The 25,007-nt window shown below is 42.7% G+C and overlaps 1 protein-coding gene across 5 annotated transcripts in view; it reads right to left on the bottom strand.

The window, feature by feature from the left end:
- Creb5 (cAMP responsive element binding protein 5) overlaps nucleotides 1-25,007 on the bottom strand; it is a 401,200-nt gene that overhangs the window by 292,014 nt on the left and 84,179 nt on the right. For all 5 annotated transcript variants that reach the window (XM_039108137.2, XM_039108135.2, XM_039108134.2 and 2 more), the window contains 3 exons: nucleotides 21,962-22,033; nucleotides 15,489-15,582; nucleotides 2,421-2,542 (listed from right to left, as the gene is read on the bottom strand). In XM_039108137.2, the coding sequence (XP_038964065.1) occupies nucleotides 2,421-2,542; nucleotides 15,489-15,582; nucleotides 21,962-22,033 (288 nt within the window). The remainder of the gene's footprint in view (nucleotides 1-2,420; nucleotides 2,543-15,488; nucleotides 15,583-21,961; nucleotides 22,034-25,007) is intronic.

Here is a 25,007-nt window from a genome sequence, read left to right as displayed (position 1 = left end):
GATGCGAATGGCCCCAGGATGGCAGTCCAGGAAGAGGGTGAAAGCTCACTACCAGATTGGGTAGGATGCTGCATCTGTGCCTTCCTCACCCAGTGGTTCTAAAGCCATGCGGGGGGTAAGCCACCAGCACAGCCGTTTTGCTGCTTCATGAATCATAGTGCCTAAGACACTGGGGAGAGGACTCCTCGTCTTGTGATGACCACCCATGGCTGGATTTGGTGCTTGTGGCTCAAACCAAACAAAGGAAGAGGGAGCCTCAACAAACAGAATGTAGCCTGGCTCCCAGTGCTTGCTATGGTGTCCTGAGGGGCTGTCTTCAGGCTCCTCTCCACCCCTCCACCGCACCCCATGGCAATGAGCAACATTTGGACAGGAGAAAACATTATCCTGGCCTCATCAAAATCTTCTGCTCAGTGATGTTTAGTTCATTTGTTTAGTCTACTTTTTTTTAATTTTAAGGAGTTCGTGCCTTTTTAACTGTAAAGCGATTCGCCAAAACACATATAGCATGAAAATATTTTTTGTTTAATTAGAAATCAGGACCAGAGGAAATATAAACTAGAACTGAAAGTCTAGTAGACGGAGGAAGTAAAATGTTACTCATTATCGCGGTCTAAAGAGCCGTCCAAGTTTAGCAGCACCCCCAGATTTGCGATAATCTAGCAGTCACAGCGAAAAGAGAAACACAACCAGTACATGCGTCCCGTGGCCACAAGCAGAAAATGCTCGAGTTCCTCAGGGGAAGCAAACCATTTCCTGGAATTCAGACCTGTAAGAACAGCTTGCAGAAGGCTTCACTTGGGGAGTCGTGAATAACTCACCAGGAGCATGCCTCAAGCCACACCCCCATCCCCAACCGAGGCTGCGTGGAACTGTTCCTGTTCCTGGTAAAAGACCTTTAAGAAAATCAGGGGCATGCGCTTACAGCCCAGTCTATCAGAAAGAGTACGAAGACAGCATTGGCCATGTGCATCTTTTTCTTAATCTAAGAAGCCCACTTTGACTCTCTTTGGAAAACGAATAATGACTATTTCTCAAACAGTCTTCTATGTATACAGATTGATCAAAAGAATTGATCCAGCAAAGGGAATTTACTGTATGGGAGGGACTCCCTGATTCCCCCTCGCTACTCTCTGGGTTTTTAAGTTTCTCTGCTCTGCAGTGATACGCAGGCACATCTTCTAGTTTTCTGTAAAGTGTTTCTGAGACTGAGCGCTCAGGACTTCATGCTTTGCCTCACAAAGAACAGCAGATATGAGCGCGTTTGGGAAAGTAGGAACAGGAGAGAGAGGGAAGTTTATTATAAATAGAGTGAGCTGCTTGCGACCGTACCCTGTGTCACGTACTTTACTAAAGCAGGGCAGCTTAGTCACCGTGAGCCAGCCCCGAGCTAGCAAGACGTGTGAAGGGGACACGAAGACCGGATGGAGAAGGATTGCTATAATTTCATATGTGGAGTAAGAGTCAAAGGTTTGGAAACAGAAAATTATCAAAGCCCTTTAAAACTTCTTTTCCAGTTAGAGCAGATGTAATTAATTTCAGGTCACACCACACCTAGCTGGTCGTTCCCGTTATCCATCTTCCACATTTTACATATTTATCCATGCATGGACTGTGTCTCACATGTTCAGCTCACTGTGTGGATTCAGTGACAGCCTATGACCGTAACAAAGAGTTCATGAAAAGCAATCTTGTCAAATTTACCTGTGAGCCTACCTCCTTTCCCTAATCTTGTGAGTAGATTTTAAAATTCTACCAAAATTTTAAAATACAAGGACAAAATATATAGACAAATATGTGGACAAAAAGAACCCGAAGGATTCCACCAAGCGATCGTAGTTGTAGCTAGCCTGTTTGTCTCACCAACAACGTAGGTAACATGACCAGGAAGTGGTTACACATTGGGTAGAGAACAAGCAGAGATTATGGGAGAACAAACAGTTGCAAGCAGGACCTAAATCAGATGAAAATCCTCTTTCCTGACCTTTTCTCATACCTTAGCCTGGTCTCTTCTGAACACACAATCTATGCAAGACCTGCTGTTAAATGGTTGAGGGTGAATTCATTAGGCATAGCCTTAAGAAAAAGGTAATATGTTTCTAAACCTTGGATTCCATGTTTCAGACACTCACTTCTCCAGGATTAATCTGAGCTCTGCATGCTATCACAATCAGAGATACATCACTGTAAAAGAAACAAAGTTTCATAGACACCCGCAAATCTTGGAAATACTACTACAGACAGGCATGGCGGCACACACCTGCAATCCCAGTGTTTGTGAGAGCAACAGCCTGAAGTACTTAGCAGGATCTTGTCTCAAGACACTGATCTAAGACCATTTGGACACAGTTTGCAGTGCCAGACATTTTCTGCACGGTGCTGGGGGGCCACACCTCCAGTGTCCACCCGGGGCCACCTACCCTCTTGCTGCTCTCTTCCTCTTGAGCCTTCCTGAACTCGTGCTCAAAGGAGCAGTCCAGCTCGCTGAAGAGACCCACCTCCTCACAGTTCTTCAGGAATCTTGTTGGCGTTGGAGTCTGATCTGAAAGCAGAGGCCAGAGATCAATAATGGAAATTTTCCTCAAATGCACTGTAAATGGAACCAAATTCGTGCACACTCCCCCATCACCTTAACATGGTGCCTGCTGACAGTCTCCCAGCCCTTTAACCACAATGGCCATGTGGAAGGAAAAAAAAAAGCACTGGAAAAAAGATAGCCATATATAAGGAAAAAAAAAAAGCACTGGAAAAAAGATAGCCATATATAAGGACTTCCCAGTGCTCCAGAGGTCACCCCCACCCTCACCCTTGGACAATAGTAAGCATTCTTGTCCTCTATATCTGGAGGCAATGCCATCTGAATATACATCACCAGGTGAATGGGGAATGAGCCTTTGAATTTTAAGTGGTAAAAAATAACTTAGCTAAAATCAAGCCAGAAGATCTATGCCATTCTCAAACTTGACTTCAGGAGTCTGGTAAGAGAATGAGGGTATATTTTTATAGAAAACAGAAAGAAGCAAACAGGCCTGCTAATTCCTCCTTCCTAACGCAGAAAGTAGCCCAGCCATCTTATCTCCTGAGAACCAGAGACGGATGATGAGAGGCTCCAAGTCAAACACGTTCAACTGCCACTTTTATCAAACATGTCGTTATTGATTTTATTTTCCTTTGCTGTAGACAAAGGAATGTTCTGCAAATGCTCTCTAAAAGGAAAGGAATTTCTTTCATAGTCTGGACTTTCTACAGAGCTTACTCTTTAGGAAACTGAAGGAGCTGAAGCCATGATCTGTGGGTGCAACATTTGCAGTCTATGTATTATTTCACATCCATGTACTCACAAGACCCTAGAGAGTAAGTAAGGCAGAATTACAGGTTTGTAGTCCCCAAATGGGGCCACCTTCCTTCAGATTAGGTACTCCCCAGTCTAAGAAGGACTGAAACATCCACATTTTGGTCTTCCTTCTTCTTGAGCTTCATATGCTTCTTGGGTATTCTGAGCTTATATCCACTTATCAGTGAGTGCATACCATGTGTGTTTTTCTATGATTGGGTTACCTCACTCAGGATGATATTTTCTAATTCCATCCATTTGCCTAAGGATTTCATGTAGTCACTGTTTTTAATAGCTGAGTAATACTCCATTGTGTAAATCTAACACATTTTCTGTATCCACTCCTCTATTGAAGGACATCTGGGTTCTTTCCAGCTTTTGGCTATTACAAATGAGGCTGCTATGAATATAGTGGAGCATGTGTCCTTGTTATATGCTGGAGCATCTTTTGGGTATATGCCCAGAATAGCTGTGTCCTCAAGTAGCACTACATTCAATTTTCTGAGGAACTGTCAGACTAATTTCCACAGTGGTTGTACCAGCTTGCAATCCCACCAACAATGGAGGAGTATTTCTTTTTCTCCACATACTCGCTAGCATCTGCTGTTACCCAAGTTTTTGATCTTAGTCATTCTGACTGGTGTGAGGTAGAATCTTAGGGTCGTTTTGATTTGCATTTCCCTGATGACTAAGGGCATTGAACATTTCTTTAGGTGCTTCTCGGCTGTTCAATATTCCTCAGTTGAGAATTCTTTGTTTAGCTGTGTACCCCATTCTTTAATAGAGTTATTTGGTTCTCTGGAGTCTAATTTCTTGAGTTCTTTGTATATATTAGATATTAGTCCTCTATCGGATGTAGGATTGGTAAAGATCTTTTTCCAATCTGTTGGTTGCCGGTTTTGTCCTATTGACAGTGTCCTTTGCCTTACAGAAGCTTTGCAGTTTTATGAGGTCCCATTTCTCAATTCTTGATCTTATAACATAGACCATTGGTGTTCTGTTCAGGAAATTTTCCCCTGTGCCCATGTGTTCAAGTCTCTTCCCCACTTTTCCTTCTATTAGTTTAAGTGTATTTGGTTTTATGTGGTGGTCCTTGATGCACTTGGACTTGTGCTTTGTACAAGGAGATAAGAATGAATTGATTTACATTCTTCTACATTCTTCTGACTGCCAGTTGAACCAGCCCCATTTGTTGAAAATGCTGTTTTTTTCTCCCCTCTCGATGGTTTTAGCTCCTTTGTCAAAGATCAACTGACCATAGGTGTGTGGGTTCATTTCTGGGTCTTCAATTCTATTCTATTGATCTACCTGCCTGTTTCTGTACCAATACTATGCAGTTTTTAATCACAATTGCTCTGTAATACTGCTTGAGGTAGGGATAGTGATTCCCCCCAGAAGTTCTTTTATTGTTCAGTATAGTTTTCACTATCCTGGGCTTTTTGTTCTTCCAAGTGAATTTGCAAATTGCTCCTCTTAACTCTATGAAGAATTGAGTTGGAATTTTGATGGGGGTTTCATTGACTCTGTAGATTGCTTTCGGCAAGATGACCATTTTTACTATATTAATCCTGCCAATCCAAGAGCATGGGAGATCTTTAGGTTCCAAAGGTTAAGGATGCTATGTCTTCTAATCGTAGCTTAGCTTCAAAAGCCATTGCCCACAGAACCAAGCAATATATGACTATGGAAAGGAGAGTCGCAGAGAACCACCAGAAACTAGTAACTGGGGCAGCAATAAGACCCAGAGCTATACATAGGGTTTCTGAATAGGAGGTGTAGATAGGGAAGTCAAGTGTAAGAAGATGGAGATGTGTGCATTGTCTGCTGGGCACTGATCCCTCCACCGGGCATCTCTTGCTGGGCATGACGCAGAGCACTTCCCTTACATCTTAGCAATATTCCAAAAACCCTGCCAGGCAAGCATTATTTCTCCTGTCCTATTTATGAAGAAACCAATTTTTGTCCCAGACCTGACGTGTAAATTGAGTGTATAATTTTATTGGTAATTAATCATTTTATCAGTTCCCGAATTTTCGGTGTGCAGTCATCCTTGGGATCCTGCATGTCCTTTATACAATGCCCTTCACTTAAAGCCTCCCTTCTTTGTCAGGCGCTAAGAATGTTTCAGAGGAAACACGCTGCCCCTGCTCATCACAGGAGTTCACCATTTTACCAGGTCTTGCTTTCCCCGTGCTTCTTTTGGGAGATGAAGGGTTGAGGTTGAGGACCATTGTCAAGTGCATGTATCAGTCAGATATGGTATCAGCAAGAGAAATACCCCCCCAAAAAAAAAGAGCAGACGGAGCTCTTTCAGTAAATAACAGCTTAGATGAGACCACACCTTGTAGACTTATAAAAACTAGTTTCAACAGAAAAACGAACTGAGATTAAGTGTTTAAGGTTACACCAGCAGTATCCTTAAAGCTTGAGGTGTTGGGAGATGGCCCATGACAATTATCACAGGTGATAGAAGAGGGGAACAGGCTCCAAGCAAAGCTAAGAGATTTTTTTTCTTCTACTCTTAAGCAAGGGATCTTCAGATACTGCTGCATACCTACACACAAAGGAGGTGGCAGTGGTCATGGCACTGCCCATCTTCTGAGCCTCTTTACCAATACATTTAAAACCCGGGGAACAACTAGGCTCATGCATAGCAAAGGCAGTGGCTTCCCTCCTCTCTGAATGAGATGGCCCAGAGGGAGATGCTTGAGCTGTTACCAAGTGTGATTCTCTCTGCTGAATGATATCCAAATACCCATGTTCTCATTTGAAATATGCAAGACATGCCGTTCCAAAGTTTTGATTCATCTCGTTGAATGAGGTACTCTTTCCAGTTACAACAGAAACCAGTGAATGCAACCTCACTTTCATTTAACATTTGTTGGACTGAGTACAGGACCTCTTAGTAATCTTTGATCTCTTATCCTACCAGGTTGAAGTAAGCCAGGAAATGTACGAATGCTCAAAGAGGGAATAGGCCAACCTTTCAGCTGCTTCAAACAGACAGACAGACAGAAAGGTTTCACTGCTGTGAATGCTTTAGTCAAATAATTATCTCTCCCAGAATCCCTTAAACTTAGTGGGTAAAACCCATAGCTGTAAAGTAAGTGTGCATAATCCTCTCCTTACTTAGATCCAGAACATTAGGCAGCCATAGCTGCAGTGTCTCCTGTACCCTGGATGCGCTTTTCTGGCGACTACTGCAGTGCGTTCAGTCAGTGGAGACAAGCAACCCTGAGGATGTGCTGGAACTGGTTTTCTTAGGAACTGAGCTGAGCACTTAAGACTTTAGGCTCGCCTTTCATTAGGCACTTCAGCAAAGAACACCCAAATAAGAGACAGGATAACCTCTGACCTTTTGAACTTGCACTTCACCACTTCACCCATGCTTTCCAAGACCACTCTTATCACCTAGATGGATGCTGCAAAAACCCCTGCAGCTTAAACAGCACCCGGGGTTCCAGGGAGCCTCAAAGCACCAGGCAAAGAGGAGAAGAAAATGTCGATCACTTCTTTTACTGTCCTAACAAAATCCTGCTGTTTGCTACAACATGGACAGATCTGGAAAGAGCTGAGCTAAACCAGCACAATAGAAACACATTTACATGCATTTGTGAGAGCTTAAAAACTTAATTTTATGTAAGTAGAGAATAGAGGACTCACTACCACAGGCTGAGGAGTGTGGGGCAGAGAGGGGTAAGGAATGATTACTGGGTACGGGGGCGATGGGAGGAGGTCTCAGGGGTGTATGACTGGGCCAGAGCGATAGCATCTAATCTACTGCACCATAAGATAACTGTGGCTGTGAATAACTGAATACCACATGACAGCTTTAGAATATCCTCTACACAAAGAAAGAATAAATGTTCAGTGTAATGGGTCGATCGACTGCCTTGGTCTGATCAATGCACATCATGTTGGTACATGCATTGAAATATCATGTCATATAGTATCGTATGAATATGTGTAACTTGCTTGCATCAATGCAATGTCTTCAATTAAGTTTTTAAATGTTAACACCAAAGGGGATTAACTTTTTTCTCTTTGCAGTTTATCATGTTCTAGTCTCTAGATCCTTTGTTGAATGTTTCTTAAGAAAGACTGTGCTGTTTACCTTACATGGAAGGAATCTAAGGAGTTGGCCTCGAGATCTAGAAATTTACCTACCAGTTACACGAGTAAATTCTGTCAGCTTTATCAGCAGGGCAGATGATAAGGAAGTACACACCCACCATTGCTTTAAAAAGCAGTTCTCAAGTTTCCATAAGGAACTGGAAAGAGCGATCTGTTGGTAAAGTACTTCCGTTGAAAGCACAAGGGCATACATTCAATCTGCTGCACCCCGTAAAAAAGCCATGCATGGTGGTACATGCTTGGAATCCCAATCCTGGAAAGGAAAAATACAAGTAGATGCTGGAGGCTTGCTGACCGCTAGCCTAGCTGATTTGGTTAGTCCCAAACAAATGAGAGACTATATTACTCAAGGGAGAAAGAGAAAAAGAAAAAGGAAAGGGAAAATATATCCACTTATTTTTAGTGCTTGAGGAATGATACCTGGGGTTTTCTTCTGTCTTCCACATGCACATACACACACTGCAAAGTTTTTCACTCACTATTTTTCCATCTGTCTGTCTGTCTTCGTCTCTCTATCTCTCTGTCTCTCTCTGTCTACCTGTCTGTCTTTCTCTCCCTCTCTAGCTCTACTTGTCTCTGTTTCTATCTATCTCTGACTCTGTGTCTCTGTGTCTCTCTGTCTCTGTGTCTCTCTGTCTCTGTCTCTCTGTCTGTCTATGTCTGTCTGTCTCTGTGTTTGTGTCTGTGTCTGTCTGTCTGTCTGTCTGTCTGTCTCTCTCTCTCTCTCTCTCTCTCTCTCTCTCTTTCTCTCCTATCAGTTTATAGTCATGCTATGTATCATTCCCAACAAGTTTGATCACTCCAAGGTGGTCCTAGACAGCACACACAAAGCTAAATTCACAAGTCAATAAAAGTTGCTACCTCATTTTGTTCCCGGGTTGTATATAAATCACATACCTGTCTGTTTTATTTCCTCAACCACTAAAAACAAAAGAAATGATCAACTGAAGGAAGGATGTGCAGAGGACAGAAGACATGGGATGTGTGAAAGAAGAATGTTGGCCCTGAGAGACACTTTCGCCTTGACTTGGGTACTCACACCTTTCCATGTTATCACCTGTGACCTATCTGAAGGATTAGATGATGTCAAGCAATTTTGCATCATTTGCATCATTGATCATTTGTTAGTGATCACTAATATATGAAGTCATCGGCACCTACATGTGATGTACATACATATACACATAAATGGTATGTGTCTCTATAGCTAATTTGAATTTATGGCCATTAAAGTCAAGTTTTTTTAAAGAAATATATCACAATTATTTTTACAATACAATGTGGCTTGGTAGAATTCCCCAAAAAAGTGGCTTACAGGCATGAAGAGATAGCTCAGAGGTTGAAAGTACTAGGTGACCTTCCAGAGGATTCAGGTTCAATTCCCAGGACCCACATGGTGGCTCACAATCATCAATGAATCCAATGTCCGGCGTCTGAGGCCCTCTGCTGGTTCATGTACACCAGGCCTATATATGCTGTATAGACATACATGTAAACTAAACATCTATGGACATAAAAATAAATAAAATTTTAGAAAGAAGGTGGCTCAAATCAGTAGCAGAAACTTTAAAATTATATCTCTTTTAGTATAGTATATAGTTGAAAGGTGAGGCAATTTTATATATGTTTTTAACTTTTATAATCACATTTCTCTCTTGAATGTTCATTAATGCCTTTATTAAAATTTTTAAACTTAGCTCCTATCTGCCTTTTAATAAAGATATACTTGGAAGAGTTCACATTAAATGAACTTTCAGATTCATATTCTTATAGAAGGAATGGCCAGGAACATCTAGAGAATTGTATGGAGTTCAACAAGACTTCTTTCTGGCAATTGATGTGCCTCCTTCGTGGACTACACAGGAGCAGGACACCCTATCGTCAACAATGACATTGCTGTCTTGTCTCTTTCCCCAAGGACAGTGCCATTACAAAGCAAGCCAGGGTGTATCTGATTTTAGACAATATTCGTGGCATACAAGAAAAAAATCATTCTGGCTGAGGTGATTCTTTGCAGAGTGAAACCTCATCACACTCTTGATTCAGTTACTGGCAACATGAAGAACTGGTAGACCAGATGGCCTTGCCAGTGCCTATGAGTCTATGGAAAATTCTGTTGGTGAGAGCATCTCCTGCAGCCTATGCTTATTAGTTTTAAAAGGCTTCAAAGTCGACTTAACCTAAACAAGTACATCTTCCAGACAGATTCACTACCAACCATGGATCCCAAGTGCTCAAAAACAATTGGGCCATAAGTCCACTTTGCTTTGAGGTACTGAGGTGACACAAGGGTTATTTACATCATTACACTACAAATCGCCAGTTGAGGGAATAAAAGATAGGAGGTGATTTTATTACCATAATGTGCCCTAAATGGAGGAAGCTAAAGCCCTATATTCCCACTTGTCCTTAATTGTATGAGTTCTCCTATATGTTTTGTTCAAAGGGGTCCACTTCCAGGTTAAACAGAACATGAGTGAGTTTTTCTTATAAAAAAAAAAAACAATAAAATTCTACAGAACAAGGCCTCAATTCATTTCTGTGAATGATTCAAAAGTCTATATGTCTTGGCCAGCTAGAAACATGGATGAGAAACTGACAGCCCCCACAAATGCCCAAAGGCACCAGTCTCCTCCTGTCCACAGTGAATGAGACAATATGACTTTCGAACACGTCTCTGTGTACCTTGAATCATTCATACGTTAAAATCTCCTCCTATGCTTTCACTATGTATGCCACTGGAGGGCTCAGGGCTAAGTTGCTCATAGAAGAAAAGGCAGTCCTTAGACTGACAAAATTTAGCTTAGAGTAGAACCGGAACTTAGCACATAACTCATGGTCTGGATGTGCAGTAAGAAAATGACAACGGATTTTGAAAACCACTCATTTGGGCCATTTCATCATATGGAAAGGGCATGAGGATTAAAGAACACAATGTTTACACACATAAGGCACAGTGGCAATATGGGCCACACATAGGGCTGGGCAATATGGTAGCTATCACTATTGGGCTCTCTTCTGGCATAGGTCATGCTTGCCAGCTTGTATGCCATAAAACTTCAATTCGCTCTGAGAAATTACTAGCAAATTACTTTGTTGTGTATTTGCAGGTGTTTGATTTGTGACTCCGCTGTGTCACTTTTTTTAAATCACAGCTTATTTTAAAGGTGACTTGAAGTGAAATGGCATCTTCTCTTTGGCAAATTCATGAAAATGTCCATGAATTATTGAGTAGAGTTTTCTTCAAAGAGCCCTGAGCAATGATTTGGGGCTCTTTGGATAAACTTGATCAACTTTTTGCAGACAAATCCTGCATTTCATTAAATCACATTCTTTCTTTACAATGAGAATTAGTTACCAAGTCTAAATTTAAGCGATAGGCCCTGATTCTAGACTCTCTACAGAGATGCACTTGAGTCTCCAATGGCTATGTCATCATTTACACCACAAGAGGAGTGCAGAGAATCAGGGAAGGAAGATAAGAGGAGGAAGTCAGTTTTGGCTTCTCTTTGTCTCCACTCCACATACAGCTGGCTGTGCCACATCTGTCCTGTTACTTTACATCCCCAGAAATGGGCTTACAAACATGAAACTTGCCTCACACATTACCACCATATTTTAAAGTCAGGAGAAAGGACTTGTTAGCACATACCATTAGTCATCAGATCTTGACACAAAGACTAAGGCTTGTTGTGGTCACCCACCCTCAGGTGGCCTACTGTCACATTGCCAAACTTCACGGCACTTGTCACTAAGTGATCTTTCCTTCCTCACTTATGTAGGCTGTTTAGTGGTTGAGTACCAGCTCTTTTCCTCCATAGCCCACTTGAGAGTGGTAAGCACCATGTGCTGGATGTCTACCATGGGCACTGTAAAATCTTGATAAACACTCAATAGATGTTGAATGAATGAGGAGGTGGTAGAGATGGGCTGCTTGTATTTTCTCCTCATATCTGGGCTGTGCCTGTCTTAACTTTATTAATGGTGTGACAATGTCTAGTCATGGGGTTGCTAGGCATTTGAAAGCCTTTTTCCCATGTGTATCTCTCTCAGGCTTCCCACTCAAGGGGTAGGTTTAACCTTTTGGTGAGATTCATGACACTCACTAACTTTATCTTCCACACATGTATGTACCAAAATCTACCATACTATACACATGTATGCTTATGAAGGCCTACCTAGGAGGGTAGCCCTACCCCACTGTCTCCACAGGAAACATTGAACTTATCAGCCCTGAGATTTATGACAGAAAGTTATGCGGGGACATGCACTCCAGAAGATTTTTATTCTTCCTCCAATCCCAATTAAACTAATTCATTTTCTCTCCTCTCTCTCTCTCTCTCTCTCTCTCTCTCTCTCTCTCTCTCTCTCTCTCACTTTCTGTGTGTGTGTGTGTGTGTGTGTGTGTGTGTGTGCGTGCGTGTGCTATAAATAATGTAGTACTCTGCACTTTAATCCCCATTCTAGTTTTTGTTGGATTTTCCATATATAGAACCTTGGAACCATATAAAAATAATATCATGCTGCAGATGCCCGACAGATCAGATGAGACTTCTCTACTGCCTAATGTCCAATTAAAATAGCCTCATGCCGTCCTCCTCATCTCTGCTGGAATTTGACTGGGATTTTCATGTGGAATGAATCTGTGTACACAACAACCTATAATTTTATTTCAATGTGAAAGGAAATTACATTTTACAGATTCTCTCCTCAAAGTATATTTAACTCCTTTTGTATCTTGGGACTGAAGAGGTGGCTGAGCAGTTAAGAGCACTTGATGCTGTTGTGGGAGTCCAGGGTTCAGTTCCAGACACCCACACAGCAATTCACAACCATCTGTTCCTCTAGTTCTATGGGATGCAGTGACTTCTTCTGACCTCCGTATATATATGGAGAGAGAGAGAGAGAGAGAGAGAGAGAGAGAGAGAGAGAGAGAGAGAAACAAAGTACTTTTAGAAACCCTCTATATTAAAACTTTCCTTGCCATGAGGTTACATGTCATTGGAGCAAGGACAACTGAAAGCGACCACCACCACCAGTAGATTTTAAAAGTGTACCATATAGGATACACTTTTAAATGTATTGCAGGAGTGGCTATATGTATGGGTTTTTGCCCTCCTAACCCAGCACCCTACCCAACTCATGTCTATTTATTTAGAGTGAGGAGTCTATGTTCACGCTCTATCCAGAAGAATAGACTCATTTAATACCTGTCACCTGCACTCACTCTCTGTGACAAGGCAAGGATCAGTGACAGCAAGTTTTGAATAGTGTACTCTACTCAAACATAGCTGGGGCTTTAGACACACTAGGCACTTAGCATTCTGGCACCCAGCTATGAACCCAGCTCTGGAAACTATTCTGAAGTGCGTAGCCATGACATTGCACCACCTTCTTTAACTGTAAAATCTGCAAAGAATGTAGTGATGCTATAAATGGACTCTAACAAGTCGTCCTGACACTAGTCACACAGATGCATAGCTAACATGATTCCTCTTCAAATGATATGACAGGTCTCACATCATCTGGAATGCAAAATCTTTTGCAATTAAATTTTGTTTGAAAAATGGATCAAGAAGAATTTGGAGAGCTTTGCTTAATGTTCATTTACTATTTGGTTTATATCATGATGATGGGACAGGAAATAGACTTAAGACAAATAATACTGACCTGAACAAATTTTAGTGGCAAATAAAGTTTTAATGAATTGAAACAAATCAAGATACAGATGTGCAAAATCTCAATTCAAATTTATGATCATAAATATGTTAAAGCCTTAATCATAAAAATCTACATTTTTGATAAGCATACAATTTAGTCACTTCTTGGAACAAAAACAGTGAAGTCCAAATGTCCAGCAGAAGAGCTAATTCAATTCAGTGTGGACAGCCCTGGAATGCAACACACAGCCAACATTAACTCTCTAGATAGGAAAACATTGTATCTGGATTGGACAGCTTTCTGTTCTAGAAAGCCCCGAGGAATTCTGAGTATATGAAGTGAGCAGCAAGCTTTGACATCGAACACTTCCCTGGAATATGAAGTCATTTCATATTAACTTCAGCACAAACAGGAGAAGTAGATAAGATACCCCACTGCCTTAGCCCTGTGTCTTCTTCGCGTGCTCTCTTCATTTTTTCATAAGTTCCACATAATAAAATTGGTTTATACACTCTCGATTGCCTTTCACCTGGCCCTGCTCAGGATTTGCACTAAGGACTAGAAACTAACAAAGGTCCAGGAGAAACAATGGGCAGGCTGCAGGACATGAATCAGAAACCTGTTTTAGGCAGTACAGACTGAAGGGCCTCACCTCTTGTTCGTGCGGTCACAGGTTTCTGGCTGCTGCTGTACAGATGTTCAGATGAGACTCTTTGTAGAGCCTGGCTAGCCTGCCTGGAAGACACTGCCTACACTGCTGCTTGCTACTGGAGCCCCAGATCCTACACTCCACACTCGCCTCTCTGGAGTATCCCTCCTGCTCCACGAGGCAACCTATTGTAGGGATCCAGTTTGGGAATTAAAGGCTCACAGGTTTAAATATTGGGAATTGGGTTTAAATATTGGCTGCTTGTGCACTCATGGTCACTTCTGAAACACAAAAGGTGGACAGTCTGCACCCTGACAGACCTGGAAGGGACCTAAGACAGGGCATCCAATGTAACCTAGGCTTCTCGTCGCCTCCACGTGGGGCTTCCCGCACCTCTTTGAACTGACACAAAGACAAAGCAGTCTCTGAAATAGTAGTGCATTTACTCAAAAAAGGAGACAAGGGCAGAAAGGCTGGAGGAGGGCAGTGACAGAGAAAAGGGCAGAGGTCCCGGTTGAACTGATCTCCTGAGCTCAGAGCATTGGCCCCATGATTAGACCTCTCTAGTGCCCTGTGAGTCTGTGATGGCTCCAATGTTCACATGTCTAACCTGGCCCAGCCTGACTCAGAGGGTGGTGGCCCAGTCTACCAGCTGAAGCACTGATGATCAGGGGCCATCAGCACCACCCTGTTTGGTGATTCCAGGATAGCTGCTCTAATTTCTTGCATGCTTCATGGTAATGCACAGGCATTTACATAAGATTTAGTAATAATGGCCAAAAAAATCCTATAAGTTTTAAATACAATAAAAGTACTAGGTCATATGACCTGTGGGTGTCTCTTCTGATGTCTATTACAGTTCGGACATAGGGGTGTCATCTTCTCCTGAATGTCAGGGAGATAGGAGTATGAGTCAAATAGTTCATGTGAGAAGGCAATGACCTGATCATCTTGCTTGGGTCGATAAAGCACTCAGACCTCCTCCCTTTGGCCCCTCATATTTAGTTAGTGAAATATGCTATAGAGGTATAATAATTTCCATTGCATGGAGGGAGAAACTGAGACCCGGAAAGGTTCAAATATTTGTTCAAGATCATACGGCCGAGACAGAGCTCAGATTAGCTTTCAAGTTCCTCATCCCTCTACCCTTGTCTTTCTAATTCCTCTTTAAGACAGGAAGAAGTGGGAATTAGTTGATGGACTAAAATGGGTCATTCTTCTCCCATTCACTGAGCCTGCTTCTATGCATAATCTCATTTAATCGCCCACTTAAGGTAGCCTTCCCTGAGCATCTTCTGTGCTCCTTCCGCTAAGGTTGCAGGGCACTGGCCCCCTACAACATTAATTTGATTTAATTAATAATTAATTTGATTTAAATATCAACTTGTAATTAATTGCTATATCACAACTGAGCCTTGATTTTAGCCATGTGTTCACTTGGAAGCCTACCCGATATCCGGGAAGGCAGGAAAACCATTAATCCATGTAACCACAGAACAGTGCATTGCGGAGGCTCGGGGCACACTGTTACCTGTGCGGCTAAGGTATAACTTTGAAAATAACATGGAGCCAAGTTTAATGCAACATGTAAAAATGAGAAGTTACATCGGGTTCGGCAGGCCATGCCTATAATCTCAGCACCAAGGCAGTAGAGGCAGGAAGATTCGGAGTCGTGATGTTCCAAACCTTCCCTGCCTGATGCTCTCTTACCTGATAGCATGTTGTCTGTTTTTATCGAAGGAAACTTCAAAGTCATCTCATGCTTGTGCCTATGAATCATCAGATGGTCCTCTGTTGGGAAACGCTGTCAAGTAAATAGAGAGAGGAACAGGAGACACTCAGTTTGGAATACACACTTAACATCAAAGAGGACAAGACATTCGGCATCGTAAACAAGAGAGACAATCCAAAAAAAAAAAAAAAATCAGTTCGGGAAAAAAAAAAAAGGTTATCACATGAGTAAATAAAGTCCCATGCTGATTTACAGTCTCATGCTGCGTCGGGGAGGGGATCCCTCCCAACTATTCACAAATATGTATATTATCATGTTCATGTGTTTGCCAAAAGGCTTGCCTGTGTGGCAAAGGGCTAGTGGTAAATTCTCTCTCTGCTTCTAGTCATCCCATAGTTCTTCATACCTTCCCCTAGAAGTTTCCCAAAGTCCTCTGCTTCTTGCGTAAGCCCGGACTGACCCAGCATTCACAGAATCCGTGTTTCTTGAGGACTAGAGGTTTCCATCTGGTTGTTGGGGGTGGGGGTTTCGGGGAGAGAGCTTTTCAAGTTCAAAGACTTTGAACTCTGTCTTATCTTTTGCTAAATAATGAAACAGAAAATGCACAAGGCCCCGTCGAAGGCACTAAAATAACACACGTTCCAAAGACACACTGTGGCCTGGTGCTTGCCTCTTGTCTTCCTGTCTCTTAAGGAAAGACAGCAGCATTGAAGAACCCTCCTCATGGTCCCGACATGGTAGCAGAGAGTATAAAACCCAACCCAACAGATGGAGATCTGGGCATCACTGGGAACATGCAAAACCACGTGGAACCTTCTGTAACAGTCACTGCTGTGCATAATTGTATAAAATTAAGTCAGAGTCACGATAAGTATGCTAGACATTATCTGCAGATTAACCAAAAATAAGAGAAACGCATGACATTGAAAGAATTTTGATTTATGTCAGACTTTGGGAAAGAATTCCGTGCCATGCTTAGTTTTTTAAATATATCTACGAACGTGCGGCATGATGTCTTTACGGTATGTTTCTGTTTATGAAAGCCTAGTCCCCATATTATCTGCTTTATTTTAATTATACATATGATTTCACAGTACCATGACAAATGATTTGGGGCATTCTGTACTCTGCATACTGTAGTCAGTCTGTATTTATCTGAAAATTTCAGGGTATGATGTTAAGGTTGTCAAAATGTTGCTTCCAATTATTTTTGGCCATTTCTGGCTCTCTTGTGTTGAGTGAAGCCATGTGGTGACTCTGTCCACTGTATCATACACAAAAACGACCCTGCCACCCAGAGGCAAGTGTCTGCTTGTTGTTGTAAAACCTGTCACTTCCCTTGCTGAATTCATGGTATAGCTAGGTCACTCACACCAGAAATAGTGACCCTGCAACCACCGGGAATCTCTCGAGGGTTATGTTGAATTCTAAAGGAGAAAAAAAGCGTTTCCTAAAATTCTACCCTAGAAATGTAGCCTTTGGTAACTTCGATGAGCTTGGAGGTTTGTCTGCGATCTGCTGCTGAACAGACTCTTGCCTGACCTGGCTCAGATTGGGATGCTTGTGATGACTGAACTGAACATAGCTCCATTACACATTCACTGAGCACAGTGAACTGAGCCTCCATTACTAAAGTCACATATTACACATAGGGAAACTGTGTTCTGATGAACATTTCTGAGTCTTTGATAACCTGAAAAGAAACTTCTAGAACTCAGGATGGTCAATACGAATCTCTACTACCTTGTATACCATAGTTAAAGTCTTTTGCTATTTCTTTTTGCATAGAGAATGGATTTGCGATCAAATGGAGCACCACTAGGCGGAGGCCTATGTAAAGTTCTGAAAGTCGTTATCTTCTTGATGCTTACAGTATATACTGGAGAGTTTGCAAACACTGGCACTTATACCGACTTCTAGTTACCCAGAGGTTTGCATCATACAACTTCAGGTTTCCTTGTTTCTGTATCATTTATTCTCTTGACTTTCTTAACACCAAATATTTAACGATAGTACAAATGAGTTAGAGAGAAAAGTTAATGTAATATAAGTAATATGGTACTATATTTCATTTAGTACTAATAAACCACTCTAAAAACTTATTCTATTCTGTGTGCGTAAGTGTTTTGCCTGCACGAATGTCTGTGTGGCATGTGTGTGCCTAGGATCCATAGAGACCAGAGGACATCTGAGCTCCCAGAACTGGAGCTACAGATGGTTCTTAGCTCTCATGGGTGCTAGAAACTGACCCAGGCCTCTTAGTCAATGCCCCAACCCCTGAAATATCTCTTCAGCTTTAATAAGCTGTTTTTTTAAATAATGCTTGCTAAAGATTTCTTTTTAACTCGGTGTATGTGAGTGTGAGTGTGTGTCTATGTGTGTATGTGTATTGTGTGACAGAAGTATGTGCAGCATGTGAGTGCAGGTGCCCACAGATGCCAGAAGAGGACGTCAGATACCCTTTTATTTACAAGTGGTCGTGTGCCAACTAAAACAGGTACGAGGACCCCCACTTGGGTCCTTCGTGACATCATTACCTTCTCCTGACCACTGAGCGTGCTCTCCTGCCTATAATAGACCACAATAACCAGGATGACATATTTAATCGGGTTTTTCTACCTTTTGTTCGTTGTTGCTACCCAAAGGCTCACTATCTAACTACCTAGCCCAGGCTAGCCAGAAACTCAGAACCCCCTTGCTTAGCCTCCTGAGTTCTGGGAGTATAGCTACATAGCTATAACACTTCATAGTAGTTAAAGTTGCATTTTGAATAAGACCAATAATCCTAAACCTTAAATAAATGAGATGAATACGTAGTATAAAACGACATGAGAGGTGAAAATAACAATCCACCCAGAGGATGAGGGAAGAGTGGGAAGACCAGGCTCTAAGAGATCGGCGAGCATAGCATGCGTGGTCCTCGTGTCATTGGAGACAGAGTTCATGTTCACAGATCAGGTCTGGAAAGACCTTCCAGATGCTAGAGGCCATCCCCAACAGGGGAAAGTTTCTCTCCAAGAAGAGAAAGGAGAGCAGAGGAGGCTGTCCATCACCTTCTCCAAGCATTAACACTCCGGCTCATTCACCTTCAAGATGCCCTAATCTTTTCCTTGCATGTTCCCAGACACTAGGGCAAATGCTGGGACACAGTCTATGTGACTGTGTCATATATGACATATATCACACATATGATCACACATAAAATTGCACCAGCTGATTCAACTATGAGTTACTACTATTCCGCTAGAGATGACACTGGGGACGACCAGCTGATGTCTACATCTTCGTTCAACTGTGAGCATAGTTTTGTAACAATTTCTCAAGAAAAAAGGAAACACTTCCACATAAAGGACATGCTGACTTATAGATACGTCATCACAGCCAAAGCTAGGGGTGGGTGGGCGTGTCTTGGAATTGTCCCCTTAAAATGGAGACATTGCATGAATCTTAATTTCTCACGGGTATCCAACAGTTTCCATGGTCCACTTGTCCTCATTAAAGCAACATCTTGGCTTGCTCCTTCAACCAAATATCCAAGGTCATTCAAAATGGGGCCTAGTCAAGAACTGGAGGGAAGGCCACAGTCAGTGACACAGTATTTCCTAGGATACCTGAGTACCTGGGTTCAAATCCCCAGTGCCACACATAATACATACTTAAACACAAAAGTCAACTACGCTCAATACCCTAAGGCTTGGCATGTGACTTGGCAGAGTCTCCCTCTATCCCCTGTAGGCTCGAGTAAGCTGAGGTGCCCACTGCCCCGCAGGATGCTTTCCATCTTCTCAGCACTATCCCTTCAAGCAATCTGGCTCTCTGCTGCCTTTCTCACTGGTGTCTCGATCTTGACTAAATTCACCCTGGCTGTCCTTCGGCTGCCTCCCTCGCAGGCTGCCACTGGATCACTCTGCTTCCCGGCACTGCCTCCTGCTCCTGAAAGGCTCCTCTGTGCCACCACTCCAGCTCTCTTGCCACCCGCCACCCACTCACTCATTAATCCCTTTCAGTTAGGCCTCCACCCTCTGCTTTCTCCCATGTCTCCTGCGAGCACCTAGCTGCCAAATCCAACAGCCATTGCTCCACCCTCTAACTATCCCAGCTCCAACAGCATAGGACACCAGTGACTACGTGACTGTGGCATTGGCCTGTTTATATCTTGCCTGACTACAGGGAGGGAGATACAGCATAGAGTGATGCATAGAACAGAGGGAGAGAGTATCAGGTAGAAGCTGGGGATCCAGAACAAAGGAGTACAAAAAAAATAGTCAAGTCTATAACCCAAATAAACCCACAGGAATTGTCAACCAGGAGCAATTTTGATTCTAGAGGACATCTGGCTACCTCTGAGGATGTTTTGGTTGTCACAGGTGCTGTGTGCTATTGGCTGTCTGATAGATTAAGACAGGAATGTTACCGAAGCATTCTATAATACACAAGATACTACCCACATCAGAGAGCTCCTTGGCCTTAGATGTTGCTGATGCTAAGCCTGGGACAGTGTATGCTCAATACGTATGTGCAGATATCTCTCTCCTCTCTGACTGATGTGAATCTCACATAGGTCTAGACACTCTTCTCTGCTGGCATTCCAACACTGGACATAGCCGGAACCCCAACCTAGCCTGACCCCTCCTCTTATTTTGCTGACTCTCTGGGGGTGCTATTCCATAGAGAAACCTTTTATTCTCCCCCACACAAGTAAAGTCAGCTCCCCATTGTGGTCCGTTGTTTCTTTCTGAAGAAAAAAAGTACAATCAACTAGGTAGCCAGTGATTTCATCAGATGATTACAGACCTCATGCCCAGACCAGGTATGTGTGTTTAGAGCAGTGTGGCTTTCATGGGACTGCTAGAATGCCTAGACACACAGGTAAGTGCTGAGAAAGGGCATAGGTGCCTTGTGATAAGTGAAACTTAGTATCTATTGCCACAGCCAAGCAAAGCAAATCCGTCCAATCATCTGGGTTCCTTTGGGCAAGAAAGCTTCTCTCTGAAAAAACCGAAGGGCGTTTCGTTTTAGTCAGGGACCAGGTTTTAACTTAGTAAGGAGATATTCTGCATTTACCATGGTAAGCCCCTATCTGCCGGGATTTTCCCAGTTACCTATCAACCTATCCAGATTCCCCTAGTATTTGCTGCTTCACACTGGCTTTCAAAACCTGTTTGCTCCAAAATATTTTTTTCTCTGCTAGCTTTCTTATTTACAAGTTAGAAAGAAACACACTGGCACAAAATCCTCTGATGAAAATTCCACACTCTGCCTGCTCATAGCAGCTGACACCAGCAACAATGTTTTGTGTTTCTGGGACTGTGTTTGTCCAAAACCCCCTCTTCACATTCTCCCAGACTCCTCCACAAACTCTGGGAAACTAGAAGGAGGATGCTCATCTGACTTACCCCTGACCCCTAGACACCGCCCCACATCAGACTGCCAACCCTGCCACACAAACTAATGGGGGTGGGCATTGCCCAGTGAACGCAGAATTGAAGGTCTCCCTCTGGCTTTCCCAGTCTCCGAGTTCATAGGAGGATTGAGGTGGTGTGCTTTGCCTTGGAATCTTGGTAGGAAGTTGGGGCAGTATCACCCCATCAGCTACTGTAAACACAAAACTGTAATTTCCACGTAATAGACATGGATGCTAATATGACGGACTTGGCAGCAGCAGTGGTGGCTACAAGAGTGAGCATTAACTGAATGCTAGGTTCATGCTCTATATTAAGAAATTAAGAAGAGACTCTGAGATTCTATCCTTCTAAGAAATTAAGAAGAGACTCTGAGATTCTATCCTAAGAAATTAAGAAGAGACTCTGAGATTCTATCCTTCAATCCAAGATATCCACTCCTCTTAAAACTTCTATGTACGGGGCTGGGGATTTAGCTCAGTGGTAGAGCGCTTGCCTAGGAAGCGCAAGGCCCTGGGTTCGGTCCCCAGCTCCGAAAAAAAAAAAAAAAAGAACCAAAAAAAAAAAAAAAAGAAAAAAGAAAAAAAACTTTTATGTACAAGAACTGTGGTTCAAGAATAGACATAGGGGTATACTTCTTCTCAGAAAGGAGTGAGAACCCAACCCATGACTATGAGACATCTAAAATGCACCCAGTATGCAATGCAAGCAGCTTGCCGTTGTGAAGTACACACCACCTTCCCCTTTCCAAATGATAGCCCAGAGGAAACAGTGGGCAGGATGTGTCTGGCTGGCTTCCGGAGGAATTACTCAGAGGAACGTCAATACCACTGTGTTTCAGGGTGAAGGGGAAGTACTTCAAACTCTAAAGTGTGATCTAACAGTAGTGAAGATGAGAATCGTGATGTCAACGATTTGGGAGAGCCTGTAAGCATTTCAGTGAGGAAAGAGGACCCAGTGGTATGGTGGCCCAATGGGAAGTACCTTTGAGGGGAAGGGAGAAGCATTTCCTAAGAGCTGGAGCATGGAGGGTCCATCCGCACACTCACCTGAGAGCAGCCTGGGGCACTGCAGACAAACGGCCTCTCCTGCTCCAAGTTCATCTTGGATTCCTCATAAATCTGAAGGGTTAAAGGAAAACAGAAGCCCATGAAAATCTCTTTCTTCTTTTTTAAATGCAGGAGGAAGACAATCACAGGAAGAGTTCTATTGTCATTCTCTAAACTGAACGAGTCACACACGAATGCAGTGAACATGGGTCCTGTTTCCAGTTTATTGGTTCTCCTGATTTGGGTTCCTAGTGTGCTTTCCTTGGTGCATATTAAAGAAGGCCGTAATGATGTTGGAGGCTAAAGCCTGCCTATCCAATGGTAGCTGATGGGGTGCTACTGCCCCAACTTCCCAGCAAGATTCCAAGGCAAAGCACACCATCTCAATCCTCCTACGAACTCGGAGACTGGGAAAGCCAGAGGGAGACCTTCAGTTCTGTGTTCACTGGGCAAAAATTGAGTCTGGTCAAAATTACCTTTACCAGTGATTCCAATGCCAGGAAAGTGTGGCCTACGTGACTCTGTGGTTAACACACCTGTTGCTGCTGGTTTTGCTTCCTTTTTATTGACACGAAGAGCCGCCCACACATAAGGGACATTATGTAGATGATTTTCTAACTATTCTAAAACCAATATTAGCATTGTGTTTATGTATTACATATGCCTTTAGGGGTATGTGGGTCTATTGCTAAACTTCAGAACCTCCTGCCTTAACCCTGGGTACAGGAAGAAATGTTTCTTTCTTTAAAATGCTGTCCATGGGTGATTCCAAAAGGAAGACAGTGGCAGCTTGGCATCATGGAAGAGTCCCACTGTGCAAGCACCTCCGGTTTGTACATTTTACACCTCCTTCTCCATACAGTAGTCTCTCATCCTCTCACTTTTCCAAGACGTAAAGTGAGGATGCTTGCCTTAAATAGCATTGCCAGTCAGAGATGAAAATGCAAAACTGAAAAATGGGGGAAAGGTAAACCCCCTCCTAATGATGAGCGTCTTTGCGGGTGGTTTCTCAACCTGTGGGTCGAGACCCATTTAAGGGATTAAATAGTCTTTTCATGGGGCATGCATATCAGATGTCCCACATTTCAGATATTACATTACAGCCCATAACAATAGCCAGAGTACAGATATGAAGTAGCAATGAAATAATTTTAAGGTTGGGGCTCAGCATAGCATTAGTTTTAAAGGATAGTAGAAGGTTGAGAACCACTGCTCTAGAAGGAATTCTCACTGGCTGCCCCACAATACAGTGATTAGCATAATTTTAATCTTTTCTATATTCTATATATATATTCTATATTTCTAAAAAGCAACAAAACAACCCCAAAAATGGAATAAAACAACAACAACAAAAAAACCCCAAAAACCAAAAAACCAGCAGAAACATTTTCAACGCTTTCCTGAAAATGCCTCTGTGTCTGTGAGTCTGTCTGCTTGGCAATGTCTTCCTGCCTCTGTGTCCCCACCTTGACAATAGTCGCAGCAATATTTGTCCTCAGCCCCTTTGTTCCTATATCTAATTCCTTGGTTTAAAGCCTGTCAGACATCTTGAAATCATGGAGAAGAGTAGGGTACCTTGGAGGTAAGAGAAGTTTGTGGGTAAGAACCTCGAGGATAGGAATCAGTCCCTATGTGTAAAATTACAATTTAACTCCTTGTCTGCCTGTGTGGCTCTTTCTTGGGCGCCACTTGAGAGCTTCGTTTGCTAAAGCCACGATGGAATAGCATGTTTACAATCAAAATGAAGATTATATAATAGTCACATGGGAAAGCTCTATGCACGCATACTTACGGTGGACATCAGAAGGTAGTAATTAATGATAATTAAATGAATGTCCCAGCAACAGCTCCTGTTGCGTCTCTAGAGTTTAACGAGCCAACGTAAGGGGAGAGTTGGCCTAAGTCTAAGGAGAAATTGTCTTTCCACTGTAATCGCTGCTCCGTCCCAGTCCTCGGCCCACCAACGTGCTGGCTTCCCCCATGAACTCAGGCTCTTCACGCCCATGCTCTACAGCTCTGCTCGACACAGCACCGACTTCCTTAATCATCAGCTACGAGCTCAGCTCCAAACGTCTTGGAACCGAACTCTGATACTCATGCTTGAACACACTGCAGAGCCCAGTTCCACAGACTAACTCTGAGGTGCCGAGCTTATACTGTGTGGCTGTCACGTTGGGAGGAAGATGATGAATATAAGTTGATAGGTACCGACGTGTATTAGCAAAGGACTTTATAGTTCAAGAGACACAATGTGAGACACGCAAAGTCTCTTCTCAAACAATTTAAAGCACGCGCACTGGTACATTCTACTGTTAGCTCTGCCCTCCCGGTTTATTTTTGAGACAGAGACGAATCTGTAGCAACGTACTAAGTGATATGCATTAAATATGGAGCAAATCTGTTTGGCAGCGTAACATTGGGATAAAAGTCTTGAGGCGCACAGCCGTTGCTAATATAAAGTAGGTTTTAAGGGATCAGTAAGGTCTAATACGAGTGGGTGTATATATACTGTGTAAACCTCAACTACTTAATTTCGATGATCTACAGTTCCCACATGCAGCTTCTGCAAACAACACTCGCTTGCTAATCCCTCTCCCTGTAGGTGCTTGCAGTCGACTTTCTAAATGGTACAGCTCTGCCACGTAGGCCTCATTACTTTTATCAACTGGTATGATCTGGTCTGATGTATTAATCAAAAGGCATGGTGGATTTGTTTACTGTCTATTATTAGGGTTCTTTTCTAGTGCACAGTACAATAATTGCACAGACCCTTACTGGAGCTCCACACGGGTCCTTTTATCACCCACCAACGGGGCCACGTTACTCAGCTGGGCTCTTAGACAGGCTGTTCCACATTTGGTCCTCAGAAGCAAGGCCTTGTCCTCTCATTTCCCATTCAGATATTTTACTGGCTGGGATTTTTTTTTTAATAAACCAAGTTTGGTTTGGCAATTACCACAGCCCAGGCTCCACTGCCTAGAGCTTCCATAGTAGGCGTTCAATAAATATTTGTGGAATGGATAATGAATCTTGAATCATCACAATA

Source organism: Rattus norvegicus, chromosome 4 (genome assembly GCF_036323735.1).
Source record: "Rattus norvegicus strain BN/NHsdMcwi chromosome 4, GRCr8, whole genome shotgun sequence".
Taxonomy (NCBI): Eukaryota; Metazoa; Chordata; class Mammalia; order Rodentia; family Muridae; genus Rattus; species Rattus norvegicus.
Note: the sequence above shows the minus strand (reverse complement) of the source record. Positions and strands in the feature narration are given on the sequence as shown.